This window comes from Macrosteles quadrilineatus, unplaced genomic scaffold, assembly GCF_028750875.1.
Source record: "Macrosteles quadrilineatus isolate MER2022 unplaced genomic scaffold, UCM_ALF_1.0 Scaffold_1__1_contigs__length_201487025, whole genome shotgun sequence".
Taxonomy (NCBI): Eukaryota; Metazoa; Arthropoda; class Insecta; order Hemiptera; family Cicadellidae; genus Macrosteles; species Macrosteles quadrilineatus.
Genome location: NW_026542594.1, coordinates 129,438,674 through 129,465,741, shown reverse-complemented (window position 1 = coordinate 129,465,741; position 27,068 = coordinate 129,438,674). Strand labels below are relative to the sequence as shown.

Sequence of the window (27,068 nt, the reverse complement as noted above, 5' to 3'; positions counted from 1 at the left end):
GTAAAATTAAATATCAAGACAATAATTGTTTCTTTCAATGCCAAAGACATTGTTCACTCACAGTTTGTTTCCCCAGATAAAGCTATGGTTCCACAGACTGCGGAACTTCCGCCGTGCGGTGCAAAAATTTTCGTTGCGGAAATTACGCCGCTTAAAATCCGGAGGGATGCCTCTGAATGCAGAAATAACATTGCAAAAATTTAGTTCTGTCCAAACTAGCGACGAGTATGGATAGAAAGAGGAAAGCCCTCGTGGATTTGATACTTTATGATTTGATGATGATGTTGTCGATCTTTTTATCTTTATTGGTGTCAAATCAGATTGAGATTACCTGTTTTCCCAAGTTTTTCTCCAATTATACCCCAAATTACGTATTTTTTCGTTGTTTTTGTACTCTGAGTCACTCAACTTCCAGGGTCACTCAACTTCCACAGCACATCATGTTGAGACACCAACTCGACAAGTTCCTCCTCTTTGGTCCATGAAAAACGTTCATCTACACCTCTTTAAAAAGCACATAATAAAATTGCAATAACTGGACGGTCACAATAATAGTTGGCTCCTCTACGCTGGCAGATTCCGCACTGCCACTACTCTGAGACCAGTATGATTTGTCTGCCATGCGGAACTGTAAATTCCAGACGCATGGCTCCTCTACGCTGGCAGATTCCGCACTGCCACTACTCTGAGACCAGTATGATTTGTCTGCCATGCGGGAAACTCCATTAAACCAGTGTCGTGATTTCGCAGCAGAAAATTTTGCACCGCACGGCGGAAATTCCCCAGTCTGTGGAACCATAGCTTAAGACCTTGAATACTATAGCTACTACTATAGCTACTTATAAGAGGATTGCACAGTGTTCGACAAAAAATACCCACTCTGTTGCAGACAGGAGACTGGATCTTTCACCATGATGGTTGAAATATCCCATAGATGGTTGTGTTATCACACTCATCTTATTTACCTGACCTGTCTCCGTGTGCCTTTTTTATGCTTTCATGCATAAAAAAGGAATGAAAACGAAAAGACAACGATTTGACACCTTTGAAGATTGTTTGATAAAATAATTATTATTCACAATGAGTAAACTTTATTAGATAAAATATATACAAAACCCGAAATAAAAAAAACAAAATTAATATTCACAATGAGATTGAGTAAGTAAACTTTTTTAAATAAAAAATAGTACCTGGGGACCGAGCCAAGGCTCGGTGTAGTTTATTTTGATTGTAAAAGCAATATAAAGGAATCTCACGTTTTATTTACAACTATTTTTGGCTTTTTAAGTTTTTAGTGGATTTCAATTTATTATGATGAAAATTTTAACCTGGCAATCCTCAAGACATTCATATATTTTACAGTCGATGAAATGTTGCTTGTTTATAATGTTCTATAATTGGATAAACACTGTTTTGACATTTTGTTTAAATTAAAACAGCTGATAACATTGGGGATTAAGTTTTGGTAGGAGAGAGAAAAGTTAAATAATCAGTGTTTGATCGGAACTTGGATCTATTTCCACCTATATCGAGTTATCTTCTGTGAAATCTTTGCTCAATAGTAACAACTGATGTTTTTCCTTTTGTACTGTACTAGTATGCTGTGGGTGGAGGTGGATGGCGTATTATAAACACATGTTGCAGCTTACAAGTCTTTTGTTTACTTTTCATAGTTATTTTGCTCAACCAACATGGTTCATTAGCAACCCGTAAGAACAATATTCAAGTTTTTACTTTAAATTTCATTTTTTACTTAACTAGCAGTTACCCGGCGTGTGTAGCTGCGCTTAACAACTATTATTTTTATGATAATTTGTTCTTTACAATAAATAATAAAAGTGTATACCAAAAATAAAAATAGAATATTTTAGTTAATTGCCAGTGGATAAACAATGTTTTTTGTTTTTTCATTAGGTGTATAAATATATAAGTTTTTAGGCGTACCTACCACCATGTGAGCACGCAACATACAGCTGTACGTGTGAAAAGCATACATTTTATAAATTTAAACCGACAGTAGTCAGGGATTGCCCTAGTGCCTTATAATAGTGATTGCGTAAGCAAGACACAGAGGAAATTGTAGTTGCTTAAATTCAGAGGGTAATAAAAACTAGATATCCAAAGTTTGCCAGAAAGAGCAGTGGAATGTTGTAAAAAAGTATTAGTTCCAGATGGGTTAAATTTTAATTTCAGAGAATTAAAAATTAAGGAAATTATATAAGTCATACAGAATTTGCCAAATAAAAAGTCTACTGGATGGGACGAAATACCCATAAGCTTAGTAAAAGAATGTAAAGATTATATTGCTACGCCAATCTGTAAAATAGTTAATCAATCTCTATCCACAGGGGAATTTCCAACAAAGCTTAAGATTTCTATAGTAAGACCAATTTTTAAAAAAGTAGGGGTCTGCTGTGTACCGAAAAACACGGTACGGTAGGTACAAGCATTTTACGCGGTTTCGATACAACCTATTATAATAATAAACTACTTTCAGTTTACTATCGTAGTCAACGGCAGTTGGTTCCGAGCACATAAAAGGCTTATCAGATGTTTGTTTACTCTTCATAATTTATTACTAGGGTAGTGATGCAATAAAAAAGGCATTAGCAGTCCTAAATCCATTAATATTTTATCACGACAATAATTGTTGTACTCAAGTACTTCCAAGAACTCTGAGTTTTATCACTTCAATCCTTTATGACATTCATTTATAATTATTATTTTACAATAATTATTTTGATATCCCAATTCTATTTTATCATAAAAATAATAGTTTGTATAATAGCTGTTAAATTCAATATCTAACTCTAGCCAGTTTTTTTTTTTATTTTACAACAGTAAAATTACTTTTTTCTAAAAAAATATTTACAAGACAGTAAGACACAAACTACCATGAATTACTTTCTTTGAAAATAATCTGTAACATTATTATCTATAACATTTATCTATAGGCTAACAGTTATGTTTTTGAATAAAGAAATATATATTTTTGTCCACTACTTCCTTGTTTCGTTACACAATTTTGTTAGCAATTGGAGCAAACGAGTGGTGCAAGAGGGGAGGGGGAGGATCTATGACCTTGAGTGCCCCAAGGGCCTGGATGACGAGAGTGATTTATGGTTTGTTTACATCCTGCTACCCTTCCTTCCAAGAAAAATACCCTTACAGTTTCAAAAATATTGACTTACAGTTTAAAAACATTGATTTGTGTTGCTAATTAGGGCACTAGTGTCTCTGCATTATGTTGCCAAGATGGCATTTAATTTTCTTTTCTATTGATTTAATATAATCGTCTATATATTAATTAGTTAGGAGTTCCTTTAAGGGTACCTAATTAATTGTGATATAAACAATATCTTAACTTGAGTTTATGGATTTTTAGTTCTTTTAATTTATTAGTTATCAAAATCTGTTGTTTTTAGATTTCAATCTTTTGCTGTGCTGTAGGCCTATCTATGCTACTGCATGACATGATATGCAATTTTTACAGTCCTTACTAATTATACCGTAGACAATGTATGTGTCAAATACTATTTGAGAATTTTATAGTAAATCAGTTTACACAACATCTTTTCTTCAATGAGTTCTTGACTTGTCATGTTGCTTAGCCTATTGCTATTTTAGGCCCTATAAAAATAATTCTTATGTAAAGCTTACTAATGCCAATAATAGATTTATGTATTTATGATGCTGTAACTAATAATGCTATTGCAAGTGTGAGGTTTTGTACTTAGGAGGTTAGGAGGGAGGGAATGAATGATGGGCCTACATATTAACATATTGCATTGTAAAAACATAGAATTTTTATTTTCTTCTTTCTTGCAGTTGTCAAGCCAGTCAACAGGCCCTAAAATTGTGATATGTATGTTAATTGATTTGTTTATAATCTTTTATATTAAGTTCCAATCAAAAATTGTTGTAATTTAGCTATTTATAATCATTTCAATAGTTATAAAAATGGGAATGTCTTGATAAAAAAACAATTGTATTTTCTTCTTTCTTGCAGTTGAGGCAATTCCCACGCTGTAAATAAGATATAAAAATGAAATAATATACATAAATATAGTTTATTTTTTCATATTTTATTATCAAGTTATATTATAAACAAAGATAGAAGTTCAAAAAAAAAAATCATTAATAAACAATGTTTGGCTTCACCCAACCCGAACCAAAAAAAGGTCTGACCCTCAGACCCCAATTATCAAGGCAAGTACTTAACTTAGTAGTAAAATAGGTGTTTTTGAAGCATTTATCTGAAATTTCTTGATTTCTTTACACAATCCTGTTAGAAGTAAACGGGTTTAATAATGTGTGGGACAGTAATTAATTGTTCTTAGAAAATCATTATGTAGGATACTATCCATTTTCATAGTAATGTCTTTGAAATTTAAATAATGGCTTCAATCTGAGGAGAAACCCGCAAAATTACTGGTAGTTGCGTACCAGAACTGAGGTACAAAATATTGTACCGTACCGAACCGTACTGACCTTAAATTTTCTGTACCGCAGATCCCTAAAAAAAGGTGACCCAAAAATGATAGAAAATCATCGTCCTGTCTCACTCCTACCAGTTTTTTCAAAGATATTTGAAAAAGTGGTAAATAAACAGTTACAAGAGTACCTAGAAAAAAATGAACTAATAATCAAAAGTCAGCATGGTTTTAGAAAATCCCATTCGACAAACTCAGCACTAATTTCTCTGACTGACAACATTTACAGAACATGGGACAGGTCACAGACTACTGCCGCAGTTTGCTGTGACCTGTCAAAAGCATTTGATTGCGTAGACCATAAACTACTTTTAAAGAAACTAGATGTGTACGGAATAAAAGGTTTGAGTTGGAGATGGTTTAAATCCTACCTTACTGAGAGGAAACAGAAAACATGTTTAATTGTAGATGACATGAGGTGTGAATCTAAATATGATGTTGTTAAATCAGGAGTCCCCCAAGGATCAATTTTAGGCCCAACCTCGTTTTTGATATATGCAAATGACCTTCCCAAAAATACAAATGTTGAAATAGTAATGTTTGCAGATGACACTACAGCTGTAATAAATAAAATGTGCTTAGAGGAGTTGAAAACTACATCAGAAACTACTATAAAAGAACTGGAGCATTGGTTTAGAATAAATGGGCTTTCGTTAAATGCTGCCAAAACCAATATAATACATTTTAGAAATTCTCAAAATAGAGAGGGTGTACTAAGGCTAGCAATAGGACCCAATTCTATAGAAAGCCAGAGATCTGTAAAATTATTAGGTGTGGTCTGTGATGAAAATCTTAAATGGCAAGAACACATAATGCAGTTAGGTAAGAGATTAAATTCAATATGCTTCAACATGAGTTGCCTTAATTATACTATGGCTATTTCTATCCTTTAGTAAAATATGGAATAATGTTATGGGGCTCATCAGAAATAGTAAGTATTATTTTAAAAGCACAGAAAAAAATTCTAAGAATTATGACACTAAAAAAACGCAGAACCTCATGTAAAGGTATTTTTTAAAGTTTTAAATTAATGACAGTACCAAGTATATACGTCCACGAGGTACTTAGTCACGTCAGAAACAATTTAATGTGGTACTCTCAAGAAAAAACCAGTCACAGTTATAGTACAAGAAACAAAAACTTACTTGTGCACCCTCATCATTCCACAACAACTTTAGAAAAAAGCATTTACTATATGGGAATGAAACTTTATAATAAATTGCCTAACCCTATGAAAAGTTACACCCTCAACCCAACACAATTTTCAGAGAAGGTGAAAAGCTTGTTGATTAGAAAGGCCTATTATAAAGTTAACGACTTTTTGAATGATTTTGAAATGTGATATGATAGTCTTGGATGCCTACTTACCATAGCTTTGACTGAAAAAAAAAATCTGCTTTAAAACTTTGTTGATACTCAAATGTTTTATATTGTTTATTTAAATTAAGACCATGTTAAATAGTTGTAAGCTTAGTTTTATCCTCTGTTATAGTTACTTTTGAATTTTCCCTTTGAATTTTATTGGTTTTGAAATTTATTTGAATTTTGAACTGTTGAATTTTATTAGAATTTATAAACATAGTATATTTTTTGTTAAGGATTTTAAAATGTATTTAACCTAGAAGGAAAGAGACGACTTCTACAAGGACAATTTTATTTAGGCTATGACGAAACACCTGTACATACATCCTGTAATATTCTGTACGTTTTGTGCCAATAAATATCAATCAATCCATCAATCAATTCAGATTAAATCATCAGTATTCTTGGGATTAAGACCATTTCTCCTTTAAACTTACAACTGATAATTTTTGCTTCAATCAATTTTGGTGTAATTTTTTAAATCGTCAGTCTGGTAACGTTGCACAGTGGAGTTAAGTTTCGCATTAGTATTATTGGAGTTCCTTCTTTTAATGACAGTAATGTGGTGGGTTAGTGACAAATTGAGAGGCATTTGAATACCCGAGATAGCACGCAAGTTTATTATTCACTTAATAATTTATGTTAGATTGTGTGGGTATAGAACAAAAGATAAAAAGAATCCTGTACTGATATTAAGGCATTGCCATCAATTTTATTGTTTATAATACTTTGATAAAGGTTTTTATGTTTACATATTTATTATTGGAGAAGTTAAACGTTGTGAAGTGCACAGGTGTGCTGCGATTGGGGTTTAATATATTTGGACTTATTAAAAAGTAAAATAGTTTTCTGTGCTGCACTCTGTGGAAACATTGTGGCACTATTTCAAATCATGACTAATACAGAATGTTGTGATTATTCAAACCAACAAAACAGTTAGGTAGTGAAAGTAAACATCTGCTTTAAATTTTTTTTTTTTTTAAACATAGTAGTTAAAAAAAAGTCTGACATTGGTCCACTTAAAACCCTCTGGGGCGGAGCCCTTTTGACAGATCTGCACCAAACTTTACACAAACCATCCTTGAAAGATGCTTGGAAATGCCTGAAAGTTTCATTACAATCTGTCGAGTGGTTTCGGAGTACATAACGTACATACATATATACATATATACATACATAGTTCCTCTTTTATAGATACTAGTGTACACGTTGCTCGCAATTGCAAAGAAGTAAAGTAGTTATTTAAAATCAAATAATAGTCATCATAATTCCCGAAGACTCAACTCATGAATTAGGTACCTAACAGTTCCATATAATCAACATTTCTTATAAATATTTTATCATTTTTCAAAAGCTGATCTAGTTTTTTAAATGATTCCCACTTATAGGCGTATTAGGTTGTCCGTGTTGATCTTCGTCAATGATAATGTAGTCTGCATGGTACCACCCATTGTCGCCAGTACGTTTACAAATTTCATTCATTTTTTTAGAGTAAACATTTTGTTTCCATGACTAAGAACTACCTGATTTTCTGCATAAAACCTCTCTGTCGCAATTTTATTTGCATCAATTAGCATTCATTTGGCTAGTTACTGTAGTGTTATATCGTAAATTATATTTACCTGAAAAATGCAGAATTGAAAGGCCTAATTTCGTTCAGATGTTTTTTTTGTTTCCTTTAAATGTGAATAATGCGAATCCTTCAATGAAAGTTTTATTACGGTTTCATGGATGTAGTCACATTCTTTTAAAATCACTTGACCTTTAATGAAAACATATATTTAATGATTAATATCCTTGCCGTACCAGTTTAATTCAGACTTAGAGGGGTTTCCTTTGCCAATCATCATAAAAGTTAAGTCCATGTTTCCCACAAAATTTTAGCACTTTTTAATCTCTATTTCTTCTACTTGGTGGCATTCTATGACTTTGCAATGTTTCCATGGTTAACAAATCGGTTCTTCCAATGATTTCTCAAGAAATACAGTACTATATCAATTCATTTTTCTTATTTGGTCAAATATATCAAATTGTCCAGGCTTTCTAGATTTTTTATATTGTAATATGTACGATTGTAAATTAAAATAGAAAATATTTAGTTTCAACAAAATCAGTAAATGTACCCAATGCGTTTCATTGAATTGAAAAATAAATAACAGCAATTAAATTATACAGCTGATCTAAATGTAAACGATTATATTCTCCATAAGGATAACATGGTAACTTTAAAAGCCACTGGGGCAAAGCCCAAGGGACTTTTTCAAAAATGTGAGGTCAGTTTGCAAATCTACACGACACGCTCTTTCCAATGAGACGTCAATGGATAAAATCGGTTAAGAAATGGCGGAGGAGTTCAACCGACAAAGAAGTTTCATGTAGCGTATTAATTATATAGATAGATAAGATTTTTGTTGGCAGTTTTAACTGCATTAAACAATTTTTAGGCCAGAAATTAATTATTTACAACATTTAAAGGAAATCGTCGAAGGCGTTTTCGACATCTTTGTGCAAGCAAGCATACAAACAAACATTGCTCATATAAGAGTATAGTATAGGATACGAAATCCAAAATAAACAAAACAAAATAGATTATAATAAAATAACCCCGCCACAGCAAACCTGCCGACTAAGTGAATTTCCATTAGTCAGAATTGGTTTTCAATTAAATCTATTTAAATCTAGGGATGGTCAAGTCTCGAAATTTCGGGAAATTTTCAATCTCGTTACACGAGACGAGATTTCTTTTTGGCCGAGATTTTTATCGAGACAAAAAAAAAAAAATTAAAAACGCCTGCAGAAAGTCAATGCAATACCCGCAATACAGGAGCGTGTTGTAGTTGCGTTTCCTTTGCAAAGGCGTTCTTATTTAATTAATTCTTTTAATGTAAATATTACTTTATTTATTTAAATAATATTACTTTAATAACATTTGAGAAGTTTTGTTAAGTGTAAGCAGTGTGAGGAATGTTTTATTACTATAAAACAAGTCAAAACAAGTAACTATTTTATAAAAATTAATATTGCTTTTATTTTATGATTTATTTTATTTTAGGATAAGTTGAACTCTATCCTAACTGATATCACCATGTTTCCTAATCGTAGGCATTTTTAATAAGTTAGGCGTGATTAATAAAAAAATGTTATGCTGATGTTATTTAATAAAAGATTGTAAATATTCTTGCCTATTATCATTATTTTTGTATTTAAACAGTCACCTAACAATGTTACAAAATCAGGTAAAAATTTCGAACGTGCATTTCCCGTTGTGTATGAGAAGAGAAATCTTGTCTCGAAATTTTATGAGAAATAAAAAATCTCGTCTTGTCTCGTCTCGAACTAAAAATCCAATCTCGTCCATCCCTATAAATAACATTAGGTTTAACGAGTACCTAGGTTTGCTGCTACAAGGAAACTGTTTAAGTGGGGTTTTAGTAAAATATTAATAGCTTAGAATAAAATAAATAAATTTGCCAAGTTTTATCAAAATATATCCTTAAACAAGCAAACTACAACATTTTACAATATTCTTCATAAGAATAACATAGGAATTTTAAATTTAAAATTTTTTTGAATTTTCTCCATTACCAATAATGTGTACAAAAACACTTTGATATACTAAATTATTTGTTTTTTAAGCTCTTTAAAAAGGTCTATAGATAAATTGGGAAATTTTGTGTTTTGGGGGTCAAAATTAGAAAAACCATTTGTTACCCCATAAAACCCCCTGTAAAACCCTGTCCCCATGGTCCGATCAAACTGGATCGCGAAATCATTCAAGTTTATCCCGCCTTACATCTTTCAATCAAATTTCATCAAAATCTGACAAAAATTACTCAAGTTATCACGTTTATAGAAGGATATATATATATCCTTGTATATGGGTATATATTGCTCGAGTTGTCGTGCTAACGGACACAAACATTATAAAAATTTGAACAAATTGTGTTTTTGGCCTCTGGGGAAATCAAAATGAAAAAGTAAATCGGTCCCAGGTCTAGGTCTTCCCGTGCCACCTACGGTAATAGCTACTTCCCTATAGGGAAATTCGCTAAAAAGTAAAAATTTAACACATGTTAAAATGTATCCAATAAATCATCTCCCTCCTCAAAGATTTAAACGATCCACTGTTTTTATTTGCCTTCTAGGTCGTGATACACTTATCATTATTTCGAAGACCTTCAGGAGATTTTTGTGTATCTCGTAATGTAATAGTAGGTTCTTCTCATAGACTAGGTTGCTTTTCGTTTGATACCTCTTACCTTTAAGATGAACTTATTCCCATAGGGCCGTCCCCCATAGTTGATATCCGATCACCATGTACACAAAAAAGTTGCTTAATCAATCAATCAATCAATCAATCAAATATTCTTTATTCATAAAGTTTAGACAATATGTCTTGAATAGCGTAGTTATTACCAGTAAAAATATGCCAAAATTGGTTGTGATATCTCTTTTCGTTTAAGTCTAATTGTCACCCTGTATTTATTTTATGTTAATTTAAATCTAAACAAAAACTTGTCAATCAGCTGATTTAATTCAAACAAAGTGTCAAAACAATGTTTATGCAAGTATAGGCTATTATAAACGAGTGATTTTTTCCATTGACTGTAAAATAAAGTAATGTGTTGTAAATTGCCAGGTTAAAATTCCCATCTTAATAAATTGAAATTCCAGTGAAACATAAATAATAAAAGCCAAAATTAGTTGTAAATAAAATGTGAGTTTCCTTTATTTTGTTTTTAAAATGGAATTTTAAACTACACCGAGCCATGGCTCGGTCCCCAGGTATTTTGTTTAAAGAGACATCCAAAAGTAAATACAGTACTGGAAAGCTAAGAATAAAATTTCAAATAATGTAACAAACACAAACAAAGTATACTTCATTAGGACATTAAATATCAACTTAGATATGTATGAGACTTACTTATTTGTCATTTGGTGGTTAAACTGATTTATTATGAGTTGGAATTATCCAATATTCTTTTATTATTCTTCTCTAAACAAATAATCCATTAGAGTGTGGCCACAATTGTTTTAAATGCACAAACTTACTGATACTACAATTTACAATGAATGCTAAAGTGAAGAAGAACTTACCAGCACTCATAAAGTAAGGTATTCTAAATTTTCCAGCCATGACTCTATTTCTCATACACTGCAATGTTGTGCCGTCGAAAGGCAAAGCACCACACACCAATACATACAGCACTACCCCCAAACTCTGAAAAGAGAACCCAACAATAATCTCATACTTCTGTAATTGAGATGAGATTAATGAACAATATGCCCTTCCATACACCATGTCACTAAACAAAAACCTAAGAACTTTAAAATCAGTCCTATAAAAAAAGGGTTAAAAAATAAGTGGACTTTATCAGTACATTCATGTTGAAGCCTTCCGGAATTAGTAATCAATTAACAGGTTACATACCTTGCTGTCCACAATTCCTCAGTCAAACTTCCGTTCACTGGTTTCGACTACTAATTAGTAATTTTCAAAACGGAACGTTAAATTTCATTCATCGAATGTCAATTGTGCATAGTCAGTTTAATGTATTTAACAAAATTGACAATATTTGACATTCGATGAATAAAATGTAACGTTCTGTTTTGAAAATGACTACTTAGTAGCCGGAACAAGGCAACCGAAGTTCGACTGAGGAATTGTGGAACTGTATTAATTAACTATCCACTGTTCAATATATGAATAGTAAAATCCATATTTTCCTTTTATTACAAAGTATTTATGAAAGGCTGTTTCCAGCCTATGACAAAACTTAAACAAAAAAGATTTTATACAGTAGAGTATTGATTATTCGAAGCCCAGTCATCCGAAACTTTGGTTAATCAAATAGAAAATCAATGGTGTTGCCAAGACCCGGGTGTTGCAGGAAACAATCACCGGTGTCACCAAGACTTCAAGATGTGCTCACGGGTATTGGCGTGACTGTAGGAGAACATCACCGGTGTTGCCGAGAATGATGTTAAGTGTGCGGGTGTTGCTGTGATTGCAGAAGACGATCACCAGTGATATGCTTGTCAATGTTGCTAAAATCGCAGGAGACAGTCAAAATCAGTAAAAGATACAATCCATATAAACATTAATTTAAATATTATTGATCGAAATCAATGATAAAAAATAGTGCTCATTTTTACTGTCTATGACCAATTTTCCAAAAGAAATTAGTTATCTGAACACCCCCAATTTTTCAGATAATTTACTCTACTGTGGGAAATGCTAATCCCTAGAAGAAGTTTCAAATGACAATGTCTGTGAAAAATAAATTGTGTATTATAAATAGATGGAACACTCATTTTACTTTGGGAAAACGAAAACACCAACTTAAAACTAGTTTAGATGTGCTATTATGGTATTCAGGAATAATGAATGATAAGACAATCAAAGGAAATAAGGTTTTTTACCGCAGTTAATGGCTAGCCAGAAAGCTGTGTGGTTGCGGTGTTCGCTTGGTAATTATGAAGTATACAGTTCAGTGTTGATTTTTTCATGGTTTGGAACTGGACTCAGATGTCCTTGCTTACTGGCCCTTGCTTAAGGAACAGCTGCTGGTCTTCAAAAATGAAGTAGGGGGTTTCAAGATTTAAGTGTTACCTTGTTTTTGCTCTTTTGTTTCCCAAGACTGATTAGATTATCAATGTAAATGCAGATATCTATCGGTTACATATTTCTGAATAATTATTTTCTCGGTAGCCGACCATTACTAGACCGCTATTAGACAGAGATGCCATTTTTCATTGGGCTATCAATAATTAATGATGCTATCTAATAAAAGGTCGACGTTAGATAGTAACAAGAACAGGGTCTGTACAGTTCCCTTATAAAAGTTGAGAAATGCCACTAGAGTACATCACAAACAAAACAAATAACAAACATTGTTTAGTAAGTGTGCTTTATAAGCAGTCTTATGTAACTGTATGTATGTATGATGTACTGCTAACCTTCCCCGCATTGCACCATTATGTTTCAAGGCAATTTACAGTTGGGTAAAGATTTTATCAACCATTTGCCCAACATTAGAATTCCAACTATCGGAACTTGACTGAACAATGTAGTGCATGTGTTAAATTAAAATTACTCTTAATTGATACTATGAGGTTTTACCTTAGCAATTCTAATGGTGTAAATCCAGTGATATTTATTTAAAACCTGAAGGTTCATCATTAGTTGTATCTAGGTTGACCACATTTCAAAAGTTGTTTGTAGAAGATGTAATAACACTACTGAGTACTTATATATATGCTATATATAAATGATGATGAACCTTTGCAATTTAAATTTATAGCGTTTTTGGAACACCAACAGTAGGATTGCCGAGGTAAGACCTCATAATATCAATTGGGTATAAGCAATCCAGAGGCTAAAATGGTTGATAAAATTACTTATCATAAGCAAGTTTAACTTGTCCATTAAGAGTCTTCCGTAGTGGAAGCCATGTTGGATTTCTTCCCCATAAGAACAATGTTAAACATTACATCATTTGTGGACACGTAACGGCGTTATTTGTTAAGATATAGCTTTGAAATTTATAATTTGTATTTTTAACATAATAGACTCGTGACTGAGGTTTTTTAATTTCGAAAATCTATTTTCATTTCCTTTCAATAATTAGCTTAATTTTAAGCTAATTAATAATCAATTATTCATTATAAAAATTAAAAATTGTGAAATAAAAAACGTCAATCTCTAGAGGACCGCAATTCCTTAAATTTAACTCCTTATCCATAATTATATGACAATTTGCTGATGAGATATTTTTACCCAAAGTTAACATTGTTCTTATGGGGAAGAAATCCAACATGGCTTCCACTACGGAAGACTCTTAAGACATTGTGTGAGACATACCCAAATATCAGCCTTAGGCCCATCATATTGCTTGCCCTCAAACAACTCAGGAGCTGCGTAGGGTGGACTCCCACACCACGTGGACAACATCTCTCCAGGTACAAAGTGATTACTAAATCCAAAATCTGCACAGGAATAACCAACAATTATAGTATTCAACTTGCTTAGGGGAAGTACATGAGATTTGGATAGCTTTAAACTGATCTAATTAGTTATTGACAGAATATAGATTGTAGCTTGACAAAATTAAATAAATACAAACTTGAGTTAAACAATTAATTTGAAGACATTTTTTTTTAAGGGCAATCAGTGCGTATAGCTTGCAGGGAGGTTTCTCGCCACGTTCTAGCATCTTCTTTTAACAGAATGGCACCATTTGCAGCTCTGTAGCTGACGTGTATCCTTTGTTGTGTGTCTAAAACATAAAAAAAAATATTAAATCTCTGGCCGCATGTGAGAAAAGATTAGTAATAAGTTTTTTGACTATAAGAAACATATATGATGCCAAAATTCATCACTAGATGACTGAAGGTAATAACCCTAATACAATAAGTAAAAACTGCTGTAAAAACCTTTCTCATTTGTGGTATCGTGTGATAAGTCTAGGTAACCACCAAATAATAAAAACTATTTCATCCAAAATGGACATTTTCACAGCAGTTTTTAAACTCCCTAACCCATTCCTGAAATTTACCCTCTATCATTGTTGAAAATGCCTGCCTTTTGTTATTTGTAATAGTCATACTACAGATTATATAAATGTTTATTTATTATCAGCTGTCTGTTTTGTTAGTCCAATTTTGTTCCATATCTTGTAAATATTAATAAGAAATACAGTCACTAGTTTTATAGTTTAAATTTGTTTTTCATAGTAGTTAGTTAAACTTCTAAACACCTCCACTTGGGTGAATAATTCAAGAGGTTATGGTCGCCAGCATCGTTTTAAGTACATAACAGTGTTGGGAAATCTAGTCTACTATGTACATGGTAAGAACAATTTATTCTGATGCGATTTTCTGCCTCACGAGTTTTTCTTTGGAATATCTTTCTATTGAGTTCGTCCAGGAATGCAAACAACAAATGGAATACGTGAAAGGTATAAAACCATTGAAAGGAGCAGAAGATTGGCTGACGTGGAAGGATCGCGTGTTGGACTGGATGTTCTGGAGGTGTTCGACGCAGTTGATATCGTCGAGGGAAGAAAAGAAAAGCCTCAGACTAAACCCAAAATTCAACAAATCTACGACTCAGGCAAAAATAGTTATTTCTCAGTGCGTTAGTGATGATCTACATCAACGAATTTCGGAAGATTATCAGCTAAGGAAGCGTGGGGCATTTTGGTCAAGCAGTTCAATAACAAGACAGAAGACCAGTTGTTTCGTCAGTGTTTGGATTTCTTCAATATGGAATGGGATGATACCGCGGATGCTCCGACTGTACTTTCAAGATTGAAGAACCAAAACCGCAAATGTGCAGCTGGCCTCATAACACACAACATCCAAACAGTCGAAGATTTTCTTGAGCTCCTGTTTGTGTCAAAGGTGTTACACATTTTGCCGAAGCGTTTTGAATCGTTCAAGTCTAGCTACTTACTTATGAAGGCAATGGAGAGCAAGAAACTTAAAGAAGTTTCATCTGCATTGATCCTTCATGAGCGTAATGTTGCTCCTACGTCAAAAGCTGGTCACATTCTTAGTGCCACAAACAGCGGTGGTCATAAGAATAGGAAACCAAAAGGTGACACTTTGTGCAAATACTGTTCAGGGAAAGGTCATTGGATTCGCCAGTGTTCTAAATGGAAATCTGGCGTAGCCTGTGTATCCAGCTCAAGCTAACGGCATTAGCACTAGGTCAAAAAATGAGTGACACTGATCAGAAGAGAGCGAAGGGCTCACAAGTTGACGTGACCGACAACCGAAGTGCGCTGATTTCCATCAGCAGTGACATGAATATCGTGACCATAAACGACCAGTGGTGGATCGAAAATGGTGCTACGCGGCACATTACATCAAATCTTAGTTGGTTTACAGATTACAAACCTTTTCCACAAAATTCGAACGTAACAGTAAAGGCGGCGGGAAAGGAAGTTATATTATATTATTATTAAATACGCGGGTGCAGCTATCACTTGGCTTTGTCGTCGTCAGGAGTTAGTTGCGGACTCAACTTGTGAAGCTGAAATCGTTGCAGTTAATCTTGGTTCAAAAGAAACAATCTGGATTTCTCGTTTATTCAAAGAACTTATAGGATTGTCTGCTGTTCCTATCCTGAAAGTCGACAATGAATCTGCAAGAAAACTCTGTTTGGAATATCAACTAGCAGACATATTGACGAAGCCTATACCTCGACCAAGACTTCAAGTCCTGCAAGAATATCTTGGACTCTCGGCATGACCATGCAAATAAGGGAAAGTGTTGAAAATGCCTGCCTTTTGTTATTTGTAATAGTCATACTACAGAGGATATGAATGTTTATTAATTATCAGCTATCTGTTTGTTAGTCCAATTTTGTTCCATGTCTTGTAAATGTTAATGAGAAATACAGTCACTTGTTTTATAGTTTAAATTTGTTTTTCATCATAGTTAAACTTAGATTTTCCCTCAACACCTCCACTTGGGATCGAATAATTCAAAAATCATTGCATTAGGGCCATAAACTTTAGTCATCTAGCCATGAATGTCTGCAGCCAATATGCTTTTAGTAGTAAGAAAACATATCACTGACCTTATTTCGCATGCAGTGGGAGATTCAAAATTTTTTACATTTCATTTTCTACATACAAATTAAATGAGTACATGTCAGCTACAGAGCTGAAAAAGGAGCTGTTCTGTTCACAAATGATGTCAGTGAGCGGCAAGGAGCCATGTTTTGGTGTACAAGAGAACTATGAAGCTATACGCAAAAACGGCCCACATACAATCCAATCCGAGCAAAGCTCGGTCTCCTGGTTCTATATACAAAAAATATTTGTAAAGCAATGGTTTTTATTAATATTTGTTTTACAGCATTATAAAGTGTTTGTCAAATTCATCTTTATATTATTATTATATCAAGCAAACAATATTTGTTCGTAAAAAAGTAATATTCTAGTGAGTATGTCTGTATTATGTCTGCAGTATTTCAATATGTATACTATACTAAATATGTAAGATTTGACACAAGTTAGCACACAGCATAAAAAAAACTCCAAAAAGTTACACCAAATTGGGGAATTTCACATCATAACATTGACAATTCTGCTACATGTAGTTTTAGGGGAGGGTGGCCGCCCTATACCTCAGTTCTGTGCCAGCTGCACCGTTCCGCCACTGAAAAACACCACTGTTAGTGATTAAAGGGAGTTTCATTAATAGCATTTGAAAAACAAAATAAAGAGAACATAATAAATTCGTTTGATAGTTTAAGAGTCCTTGGAGCCTAGACGTTCTAACTCATAAAACAATTAAAAAACTTCAAAGCAAATTTCTAATCCCACAGTTTACTAGATATTTAAATTAAGTTAAATCACTTTGGTATTTGAAAAACTATTTTGAGGTGGTAAATAACTCTTTAGCGGCGGTTTGAAAATAACAAGATTAACATTGCTCTTATGGAGGGCAAATCCAAGATGGCCGTTGGCTTCCTTGGACTCCCTTTGAAATATATTCAAAACAACAAACAACAATTCTAATCTGACAGTATACTAGATATTTTGATTATAATCACTTTGGTGTTTGAAAAACTATTTTTGTATGATAATTAACTCTTTAGCAGCAGTTTGAAATCATTCAAGATGGCCGCTAGCCTCCAAGGACTCTTAAGCCAGAACTAAATTAAATGTCAACTATCCTCATTTCTTTAATCATCAATACAGTAAAACCCCTCATATCCGAACTTGGAATAACCGACTCCTCAGAATATCCGACTGTTTACTTGTTTCCTGTCTGGGGTGATAACGCCGATAGCGATTGGTATATGGTACTAAACCGAAAGTCCGATCACAGATGTTGGCACCGATAATGGGTGTTGTCTAGGTCGTGGGAGACGATTACCGGAGTCCTGGAGACTGCTAATTAGGCTCACGGGTGTTGCCGCTGCTGCGAGAGAAGATTACCAATGAATACAGAAGAAGCGAAACCGCCTTTTAAAAGAGGCGGCGCTATGAAGATTGTCGCTAGCGGTAGTTCACAAAGACTTGGCTGGCGCTTCCTACATAAATCTACGTGGACTACCGCTGGCGGGAATCTTCGTAGCGTCGTTTAATATTGTGGTTTTGCTTCTTATAAAGTTCTGTATTCATTGTGATTACCGAAGTCCTGAAGACTGTTAAGTAACGCTCACGGCTGTTGTCACGGTCGACGGAGACGATTTCCGAAGTCGCAAAGACTGGAAGAAACACTTACGGGTGTTGCCGCCGTTACGAGAGATGATTACCGAAGTAGTGGGGATGGCAAGTTACGCTTATGATGGGTATTGTCATGGTCGCGGGAGACGATTACTGAAGTCGCAGAGACTGCAAGTTACACTCACAGGTGTTGCCGCCATTGCAAGAGACAATTACCAAAGTCGCGGAGACCCCCACCGCAGCAAACCTGCAGACTAAGCGAATATCCATTAGCCTGATTGGACTTACATTTAAATCTATTTAAACTACATTAGGTTTAACAAGTACCTAGGTTTGCTGCTGCAAGGAGGGCAAAAAAGTGTGTTTGTTAAATAAAATATAATTAGCATAATATCAAATGAATTAATTTACTAAGATAGATCAAAACATATCTATAAACAAGTCAACTACTTCTCTAGTTCACTTCTCCATAAAAAATAACATGGGAATTTTAAATTAAATTTTTTTTTTTCTCCGTAACCAATAATTGTACAAAAACCCTTCAATATAATAACACTTTAATCTCTAAAATGGTTAAGAGAGAAATTGTATGTTTTGAGACGTAGGTTTACAAGTTTGTCCCGAACTTCATCAAAATTGGATGATTTTTGCTCGAGTTGTAGTGCTAACGGACACAAATATTACATGAATTTAAACGGATGGTGTTTTGGCCTCTGGGGACATCAAAACAAAAATTAATTAAAAATAGGTATTTACCTTCGTCTACAGCTCAAACTGTTGTAACTTGAGTTTCGGCATTAATTAAATAAACAAAAATTAAATCGGTCCAAGGTCCAGGTCTTACCAACCATGAGACCTACGGTAATAGCTTAATTTCCCTATATGGGAAATTCACTAAAAATAGGTTAGATAGTGAGAAAGAATTATTGTTTGGAAAAAAAACTTACAAATTTAAAACAACACAATGATCATTTAGGCTCTTAAGCTCCACCAATGATAAATGTAAGTTTAACAAATCTTGACTTTGACAAATCTTTTCAAGTGCAACCCTTGTGTCATATTGATAAGTCCTATTGATAAATAAAGACAACATAACCCCAATATTGTAAAAATCTTCAGAAAATCCACAAATTTAGATTGTTTCTCTCATTTGGTATGAAAAATAGATGTGTACATATTAAAAAAAAGAATATCTAGAAAGTTTCTTGTGCCTTACTCTCAAAGTCTTGTTTCTTTTATGTAAATAACAAACTAAAAATACATCTTACTAATATTATAAACTAGCAGAGTACCCGTCCTTCGTACGGGGTTGGAATATAAGTATAAAATTCTTATTGCAATTATACTCAAGCTTTGCCCCGTTTAACTTCTTAATTTTCAAGATGATCTCGTTTGCATGGCTCAATCACGTCCTGGTTGAAGTTCGTTCGCTACGCTCACTCACCTTTAGGTTGGAACTCGTTCGCTGCGCTCACTTTCCTTCAGGTTAGCTCGTTCGCTACACTCACTTGCCTTCAGGTTAGCTCGTTCGCTACGCTCACTCGCCTCCAGGTTGAAGTTCGTTCGCTACGCTCACTCACCTTTTGGTTGCAAATTAGCTGTTGTCATAAATGTAAAAGAAATAATAGTGCTAGTGCTGCACCCTGTTGGTAATCCTTGTAACTTTAATGCTATTGAACATCACAGAACAGAACCAACTTGTTTAATTGAAACAGCTGTTAAGATTCAATAATTTCATTTCTCATAAGGTTAACATGGGAAACTCCAGAGCCACTGGGGCGGAGCCCGAAAGGATTTTTGGGATAAAAATATGCCTATATGTTAATCGGGAATGTGAGCTATCATCATGCCGAATTTCAGCCCGATCCGACCAGTATTTTTCGCGTTTACTTTTCCCATACATACAGCAACCACCTCTTTTTTATAATAGTATATAGATGTGAAAGTTTGTGTGTTTATTTGTTTGTTTGTTTGTTTGAAGTTCAATCACGCATTAACTACTGGACGGATTGGGCTGAAATTTGGTATGATGATAGCTCACATTCCCGATTAACATATAGGCATATTCTTATCTCAAAAATCCTTTCGGGCACCGCCCCAGTGGCTCTGTAGTTCCCCATGTTAACCTTATGAGTAATTATATTAAAAGGGAATTAAAGACTTTAGTCAGCTGTTTCAAATAAAAAAGTTGGTTCTATGATATGTAAAAGCATTAAAAAGTTATAAAATTTACCAACAGGGTGCAGCACAACACAATATTTTTTTGCATTTATGAAAACAGCTAATTTGAACTAAGCAGCAATAAAAAACTGTGATACGCGATGATAACTGTCAAAGTAGGATTGTTTACGGTGAAGTGGTAGAACATTTATGACTATGGTAGATGTGTAATACTATAGGGTACTGTGAATTTAAAGAAGCAAATTTTATCAAACTGTGTCCTCCCCATTGAAAACTAAAGCTTGATCATAACTGCAATAAGCATTTTATACTTATATGCACACCCCGTACGAAGGACGGGTTCTCTGCTAGTTTTACATGTACTTAACATTCCAAGATTTTGTGATCTGGAGTTTTGTCAGGTGAGATAAGACAGAGTAAATTCTGGGGTTAGTTTTGAATAACATTAACTCATAAACACGATTTGGTGAAACACAAATAAGGAGAAAGATATTGAGCAAGCAGTATAAAAGATGTAAGTAACACATAACAAATACAACACACTTCTCACTTTTATAAGCAGACAGACTTGTGTTTAAATACAATACGAGTTTATAGTTATAAAAGTTATAAAATAAATAATTACCTGCCAGTTTAATATTCATATTTTCATCTAACAGAAGATTTTCAGCCTTAAGATCTCGATGTACAATATGTTGACTATGACAGTAACTTACAGCAGACACTATTTGATGAAAGACACGACATGCTTCATTTTCAGGTATTTTACCATTTTTAACAAGGTAATCTGAAAGAGAAATTTATTTTTAAAGCAGGATTGGACAAGAATTATGAATGAAATTATATAAACTCTCTAAAAACTTATTTTAAACCCGATTCCATAACATTTTACTTTCTCCCCTTATACATAGTAGCCTATACAGGGTTAGTAAAAAGTCTGGAGACCACCTGTTAATTTTTTAACGGCCCATACCAGAAAAACTAAACTTAGCACGTCTTTATGGCATGTTATGAAGTACTTTTTGTGCATAACCGCCACTTGGTGTTCATCCCCGAAATGGGGGATTTTAGGGGAAACTCATAAATTTCAAAAGGTAAGACCCATCGACCCATTTTACCATTTCGAAGGTCCTGGTAAAAGAAAACCAGCAACGCAAACTAGAGGTCTCTATCTCAATCCAGTAAAAAATGGCAGCCAATTGAAATTCTCAGAAGTTAAATTTAAGTTACAGCTTTCCAAGTCTGGAGACCCCCTGTAAATTTTGTAACGGCTCACACTAGGACAAATAAACTCTACACAACTTTATGGCATGTTATGAAGTACTTTGTACTTGTTAATCCCCATTGACTGACCCCTCATTTTGAAGGTCGTGATAAAGGAAAACTAACAACACAAACTAGAGGTCTCTTTCTCAATCCAGTAAAAAAGGCAGCTGATTTAAATCCTTAGAAATCAGAATTAACTTGCAATTTGATATTCAATTGGCTGCCATATTTTGCTATGTTAATATAGAGACCTCTAGTTTGTGCTGTTAGTTTTCTTTTATCACGACCTTCAAAATGAGGGGTCACTCAATGGGGCTTAACTTTTAAAATTTTTGAGTTTCCCCCAAAATCCCCCATTTTGGGTTTGAGAGCCAAGTAGTAATTAGGCTCAAAAAGTACTTCATAACATGCCATAAAGGTGTGTAGAGTTTAGTTTTCCTAGTGTAAGCCATTACAAAATTTGCGGGTGGTCTCCAGACTTTGAAAGCTGTAAGTTAAATTTAACTTCAGAGAATTTCAATTGGCTGCCATTTTTTACTGGAATGAGATAGAGACCTATAGTTTGCGATTTTAGTTTTATTTTATCACGACTTTTAAAATGAGGGGGTCACTCGATGGGACTTACGATTTGAAAATTTTGAGTTTCCCCCATAATCCCCCATTTCGGGGATGTACACCAAGTGGCGGTTATGCCCAAAAAGTACTTCATAACATTCCATAAAGGTGTGCAGAGTTTAATTTGTCTAGTATGGGCCGTTAAAAAATGAACAGGGGGTCTCCAGACTTTTTACTAACCCTGTATGTGAAAGTATTGTTTTTGTCTAATTTTGGAGTTTGAGTTTTGGGTGGAAATATTCGTTTTGGGTCCACCTGAACCCCAAAAAGGTTTTGATGAAATTTGGTGGATGCCCATAGTTTTGTATGGTATTTCTAGAAGTTTTTTTCATTTTTCTTTTTTTTGAGAAATTTGGATTTTTGATGGCGATTTTCCCATAAAATAACGGAAAAACGGATTTTTACAAAAACTGACTAAACGATGTTGATTAAAAGTATGTTATGGTCCTTTTTAATTAAGGTAACACAGTACCCAAATATAAAATTTAAAAATTTTTTTTTTATTATTTAGTTTTGTAGAACAGACTTTTCTGAACACATAGATAATAAAAATTAAGGAAGAAAAAAATATTTTTAAAATTTTCAGCTACTTTTATAAACTATTGCAGCCTAATTTAGCATGTCCAGGGTCCTACTACTAATCAAGACGCAGAGGGTACGCCGTCAAATATTAAATTTGTTTAAACATTTTTTATTATTTAGTTTTGTAGAACACACTTTCCTGAACACGTACATACCAAATATTATGAAGAAAAAATAATTTTAAGCTAAAAATCGGTGAAGTAGTTCGGATAAGCAAGGGCTGTTACAGCTTATTGAATTAGGAAAATAGATAATGTTGACCCATTGGCGCCGACTTACGAGCGTTACTCGTACGGCCGCTGCAGGCCTATTGGGTGTGACTTTTACTTTTCTCAAAAGTTCATGGGTACTTTGGGATTTATATATGGATATTGTCATTTGGTGTCTGGATTGATCTTGGGATTTGTAAATAAAGTTTACTTAAAAAAAAATTCTTATTTTTTATGAAATTTATAATTTCAGTAGCAGGCCCGACAGACATCATCCTGTCCTAATGTGGTTTTATGTCAATGCTCGTTCATTTTTAAGATGAGCCCAAAATCGCATGGCTCAATCACGTCCTGGTTGAAGTTTGTTTGCTACGCTTACTCACCTTTACGTTGGAGGTTGTTCGCTGCGCTCACTAGCCTTCAGGTTAGCTCGTTCGTTACGCTCACTCACCTTTTGGTTGCAAATACATTCGCCGATACATTACCCAGTGGCTGCTTCATTATTTTTTTCAAAGACATTTAAAATAAGTTTATTCATGCCAAAGCTTTTACTCTATGTAAAATATAGCCAATATATATAAAAATTATATATGGACGCCTATGTGCGTCCACAGCCCCCAGCAAGAAATTTTGAGAGTTTTGGTGTTAGATGCTGCGGGCGCCTATAGACGTCCTTGTATGAATCGGTTGCTACAAAGAGAAAACAAGTTTTTTTTCCTTTGAATAAATATATTTTTTTACATTTTTTAGTTTAGTAGTTTACATTTTTTATTTTTAATATTTTGAAATGAGAAATTGGTTACAAAACATGAAGTGAAAATATTAAGACTGAATAATACTTAAAAATAATCATACAAGTTAACATTTGTGGAGGCTGCATTTAGAGGCGACATTATTTTGAACATTCATAATAAAGCACGTTTGATCCCACATGAAGATCCTTGTGATATTTCTTCTTACTGGTGATATTTCTTGAAACATGGCTCCAAGCATAACCCGAGATTTCCAGGACAGGCGATGCAGTGGTAGATTAAGATAGTGTCTTTCCTTTTGTTTTGTTCCGTTTTGCAAACTCTGGACTTTTTCCTCATTACTCCACCATTTTCGCAGACTAAGCATTTGGTTGGAAGATATTCCGTGTTTCTGGGCGTGATTTCCCTTCTTACTAATTGTTTTTCTGAAAGAAGGCGTCTTATGATTTGAAGCCTGAAGTCATATAGTGCCAGTTTTCCTGAGGTCGTGTACTTGTTGAACAAAGAGAACGAATTCAACATCATCATTACAAAATAGTGAATGAACAGCTTCTTGTACCAGCGAATGGATTTCCGCTCTGCTGGGTAGTATGCCATCATCTGATCCTTACGATCGATTCCAGATATATACGCATTGTATCTTACTATTGGAAGTGGCTTCATAGACATTTTACCTCTCCGATTTTTTGCTTGGGTCATTGTGTTGTCAAATTCAGTAGAGAGGTAGAGAACGGCTCTTTTATCACGCCATCTCTCTACCATAACATGTTTTTCAGAGAACAGGCAAGTCGTTTCCCCTTTTTCCAGTTTGGAATTTACAACATCCTTTGGGTTGTGTTGCCTGTTGGCCAATAGGGTTCCTGTTGTGTGGGTACCCCCTGTTCTGTGGCATACTGAACTCTGTGGCATCTTACAACTCCCTGAGATCTCACTACAAACAAATATTTATTGCTAGCAATCAAGTACTATTCATTTTCTGTCCTACACTGATCTATTAATACTTATTTCTATTTTTTTACCTGAATACACAAATTGATAAACTACAAAATCTAAAAAATCTACTATGTAATATTACAGCTTACAAATCAGTAGCTACAAGGAAAAATTTGAAATCACTGGGCCTAAATAACTATTAAACAATTCATATCAGAGTGAAATATTCCTGGAAATGTTTGAACTGCAATGGAAACTACCTCACGTATTGCTTAACCTTGACCGGCTGGATCATGACTCATCGTTCCTGTAGAATCACGCCAACATACCGACGCCAGATCGCACAACACGTGAAGGCAAATTTAATTTAAAACATTTTTGCACTTTTGACTTCGGATCTGCTAAAATTGCGGTTTGTCTATAAAACTGGATCGAACGCTTTGGCTCTGCTACCACTTGTGGCATACTTTGATGTCACTTTGGTGATCTGGTCATGCGATTCAAGTTCCTGACCAAATCGTTCTTGTTGGAAACGTTAACTGAACACATTATTTAACACAGAGGAGACAATTTACTGCAATTCACAGGCCCCAAGAGCCAGCTTTGATGATTGTTAGATCAGTTAATGCATTTATAACTCAGAAATATCTTGATTGTTCAACATATGGAATATTTAGTATATAAGTCAATTGGACACAACGTGAACTAACATTTGAATAAATAATCAATAATAAATGACGAAATAAATGACATAGTGAATTTGATTACCTGAGATGAAGTTACATATTAATTAATACTACTATTACTACTACACAATACCTCAAGGGGGCGTCCCCCCATTTCCCAAGCAATTTATTCCTGCATCCTTCCTTCGAGACAGCAGACACACAACGACGAGTTCCTTCACTCGCTTTACTCGCCTGCACCCTGCGCATGCGCGAGCAGCTCTGGGGTTGAGATTAGGCAGGACATTTGAATACTGTTGTGTTGTGGAGATTGATTCCAAAGTTCGAGCAGTTCTTTGGACAGGTCATGGGAGTTATAAAAATTATCCATGAACAATGAATGTCCGTGGTTCTCTCTACCTGCCATGAGGGCTTTTACAATTTTGGTAGTATGTCCCTTGCCACCAAGTTCATCACTTTTACCTGTATACACGATAGTGTTCAAGACCAGGCCATTTGGCTCACAAAGAGTGTAAATCTTGATGCCGTACTTGTGGCGTTTATTTTTTATATATTGCCTGAATTGTAGACGGCCATGCCAGAGAATCACCGATTCATCCAAGCTCAATTCCTTACTAGGATAATATGTTTCGGACATTCGGTTGTTCAGATAGTCTATCACTGGACGAATTTTGAACAACTTGTCATTCCCTTCATTGTTGTTGTTGAAATGAAGGTGGCGCAGTATTAGGAAGAATCTATCTCTGCTCATGTATTGGGGAAACACTGACAAAAACAATGGATCTGTTTTCCAGTAATCGGAAAGCCTTGGCATTTTTATAGTTTCCATGTGTATAATTAAACCCAAAAATATTTTGAGCTCACTTACTGTAATGTCAGTCCACTTATTGATTCGGGAATGCTCCAACAGATCTGATCTACCAAAAAATGTGTCCAAGGCGTAACTGTTAGATTCTTTTAATATTATTTCTAAAAACGAATCTTCCACTAGCATTTCAAAATAGTCAACTGGAGTATTATTGCCAGGTATGGGAACTAGAAGCTCATTTGTTTTTGTAAAATGCATAATTGCATAACGGGACACTGCTCGGCCGCCGATCGGCGCCCGTCGCACTGAACGTGTTAAGATTCTTTAATTCCATTTAATATGAGTACTCATAAGGTTAACACCCTTTTGACGGATCTGCACCAAACTTCACACAAACCATCCATGAATAATGCTTAATAATGCCTGAAAGTTTCATTACAATCTGTCAAACGGTTTCGGAGTTCATGAAGGTCAAACAAACATAGATCGGATTTTATACAGGGTGTTTGTGAACTCTCTCGAAAAAATTCACAGGATTATTCCTTGGGTTAATACATGAATATTTTACATTATAAACATGGGTCGCTGGAGCCTCGTTTTCCGTCTTGTCTGTCTGTATGTGTTTTTTATAAATAACCTTATAACTCGAGTTTGAATCGAGGTACAAACTTTAAATTTGACACACTTTTGTATTTTAACACGGTACATAAACATGCAAAATTTCATTTCGTTGACTATAGCCGTTTCAAAATGGCGGACATCTAAAATCTTTGACCTCAAATTACATGAAAACCGCTAGAGTTACAAAAAAAACACAAGAATAACAAAATGTAGGAAATCAAATGAAACCTAGATCTTAAAGATCGGACAACAAACAGCTGAGTTATTAATTTTTTTAATAATTAATAATTTCTTTACTGGTTTTTAATTGTTATTGTTTGTGCTTTAAAATCATCTGATCCTTTCTAAATTGTTACAACAATGTAAGACAGC

The 27,068-nt window shown here is 34.2% G+C and overlaps 1 protein-coding gene across 3 annotated transcripts in view; it reads right to left on the bottom strand.

The window, feature by feature from the left end:
* LOC128984853 (serine/threonine-protein kinase SIK3-like) overlaps positions 1-27,068 on the bottom strand; it is a 280,801-nt gene that overhangs the window by 199,465 nt on the left and 54,268 nt on the right. For all 3 annotated transcript variants that reach the window (XM_054404224.1, XM_054404232.1, XM_054404239.1), the window contains 3 exons: positions 20,850-21,011; positions 13,720-13,844; positions 10,953-11,076 (listed from right to left, as the gene is read on the bottom strand). In XM_054404224.1, the coding sequence (XP_054260199.1) occupies positions 10,953-11,076; positions 13,720-13,844; positions 20,850-21,011 (411 nt within the window). The remainder of the gene's footprint in view (positions 1-10,952; positions 11,077-13,719; positions 13,845-20,849; positions 21,012-27,068) is intronic.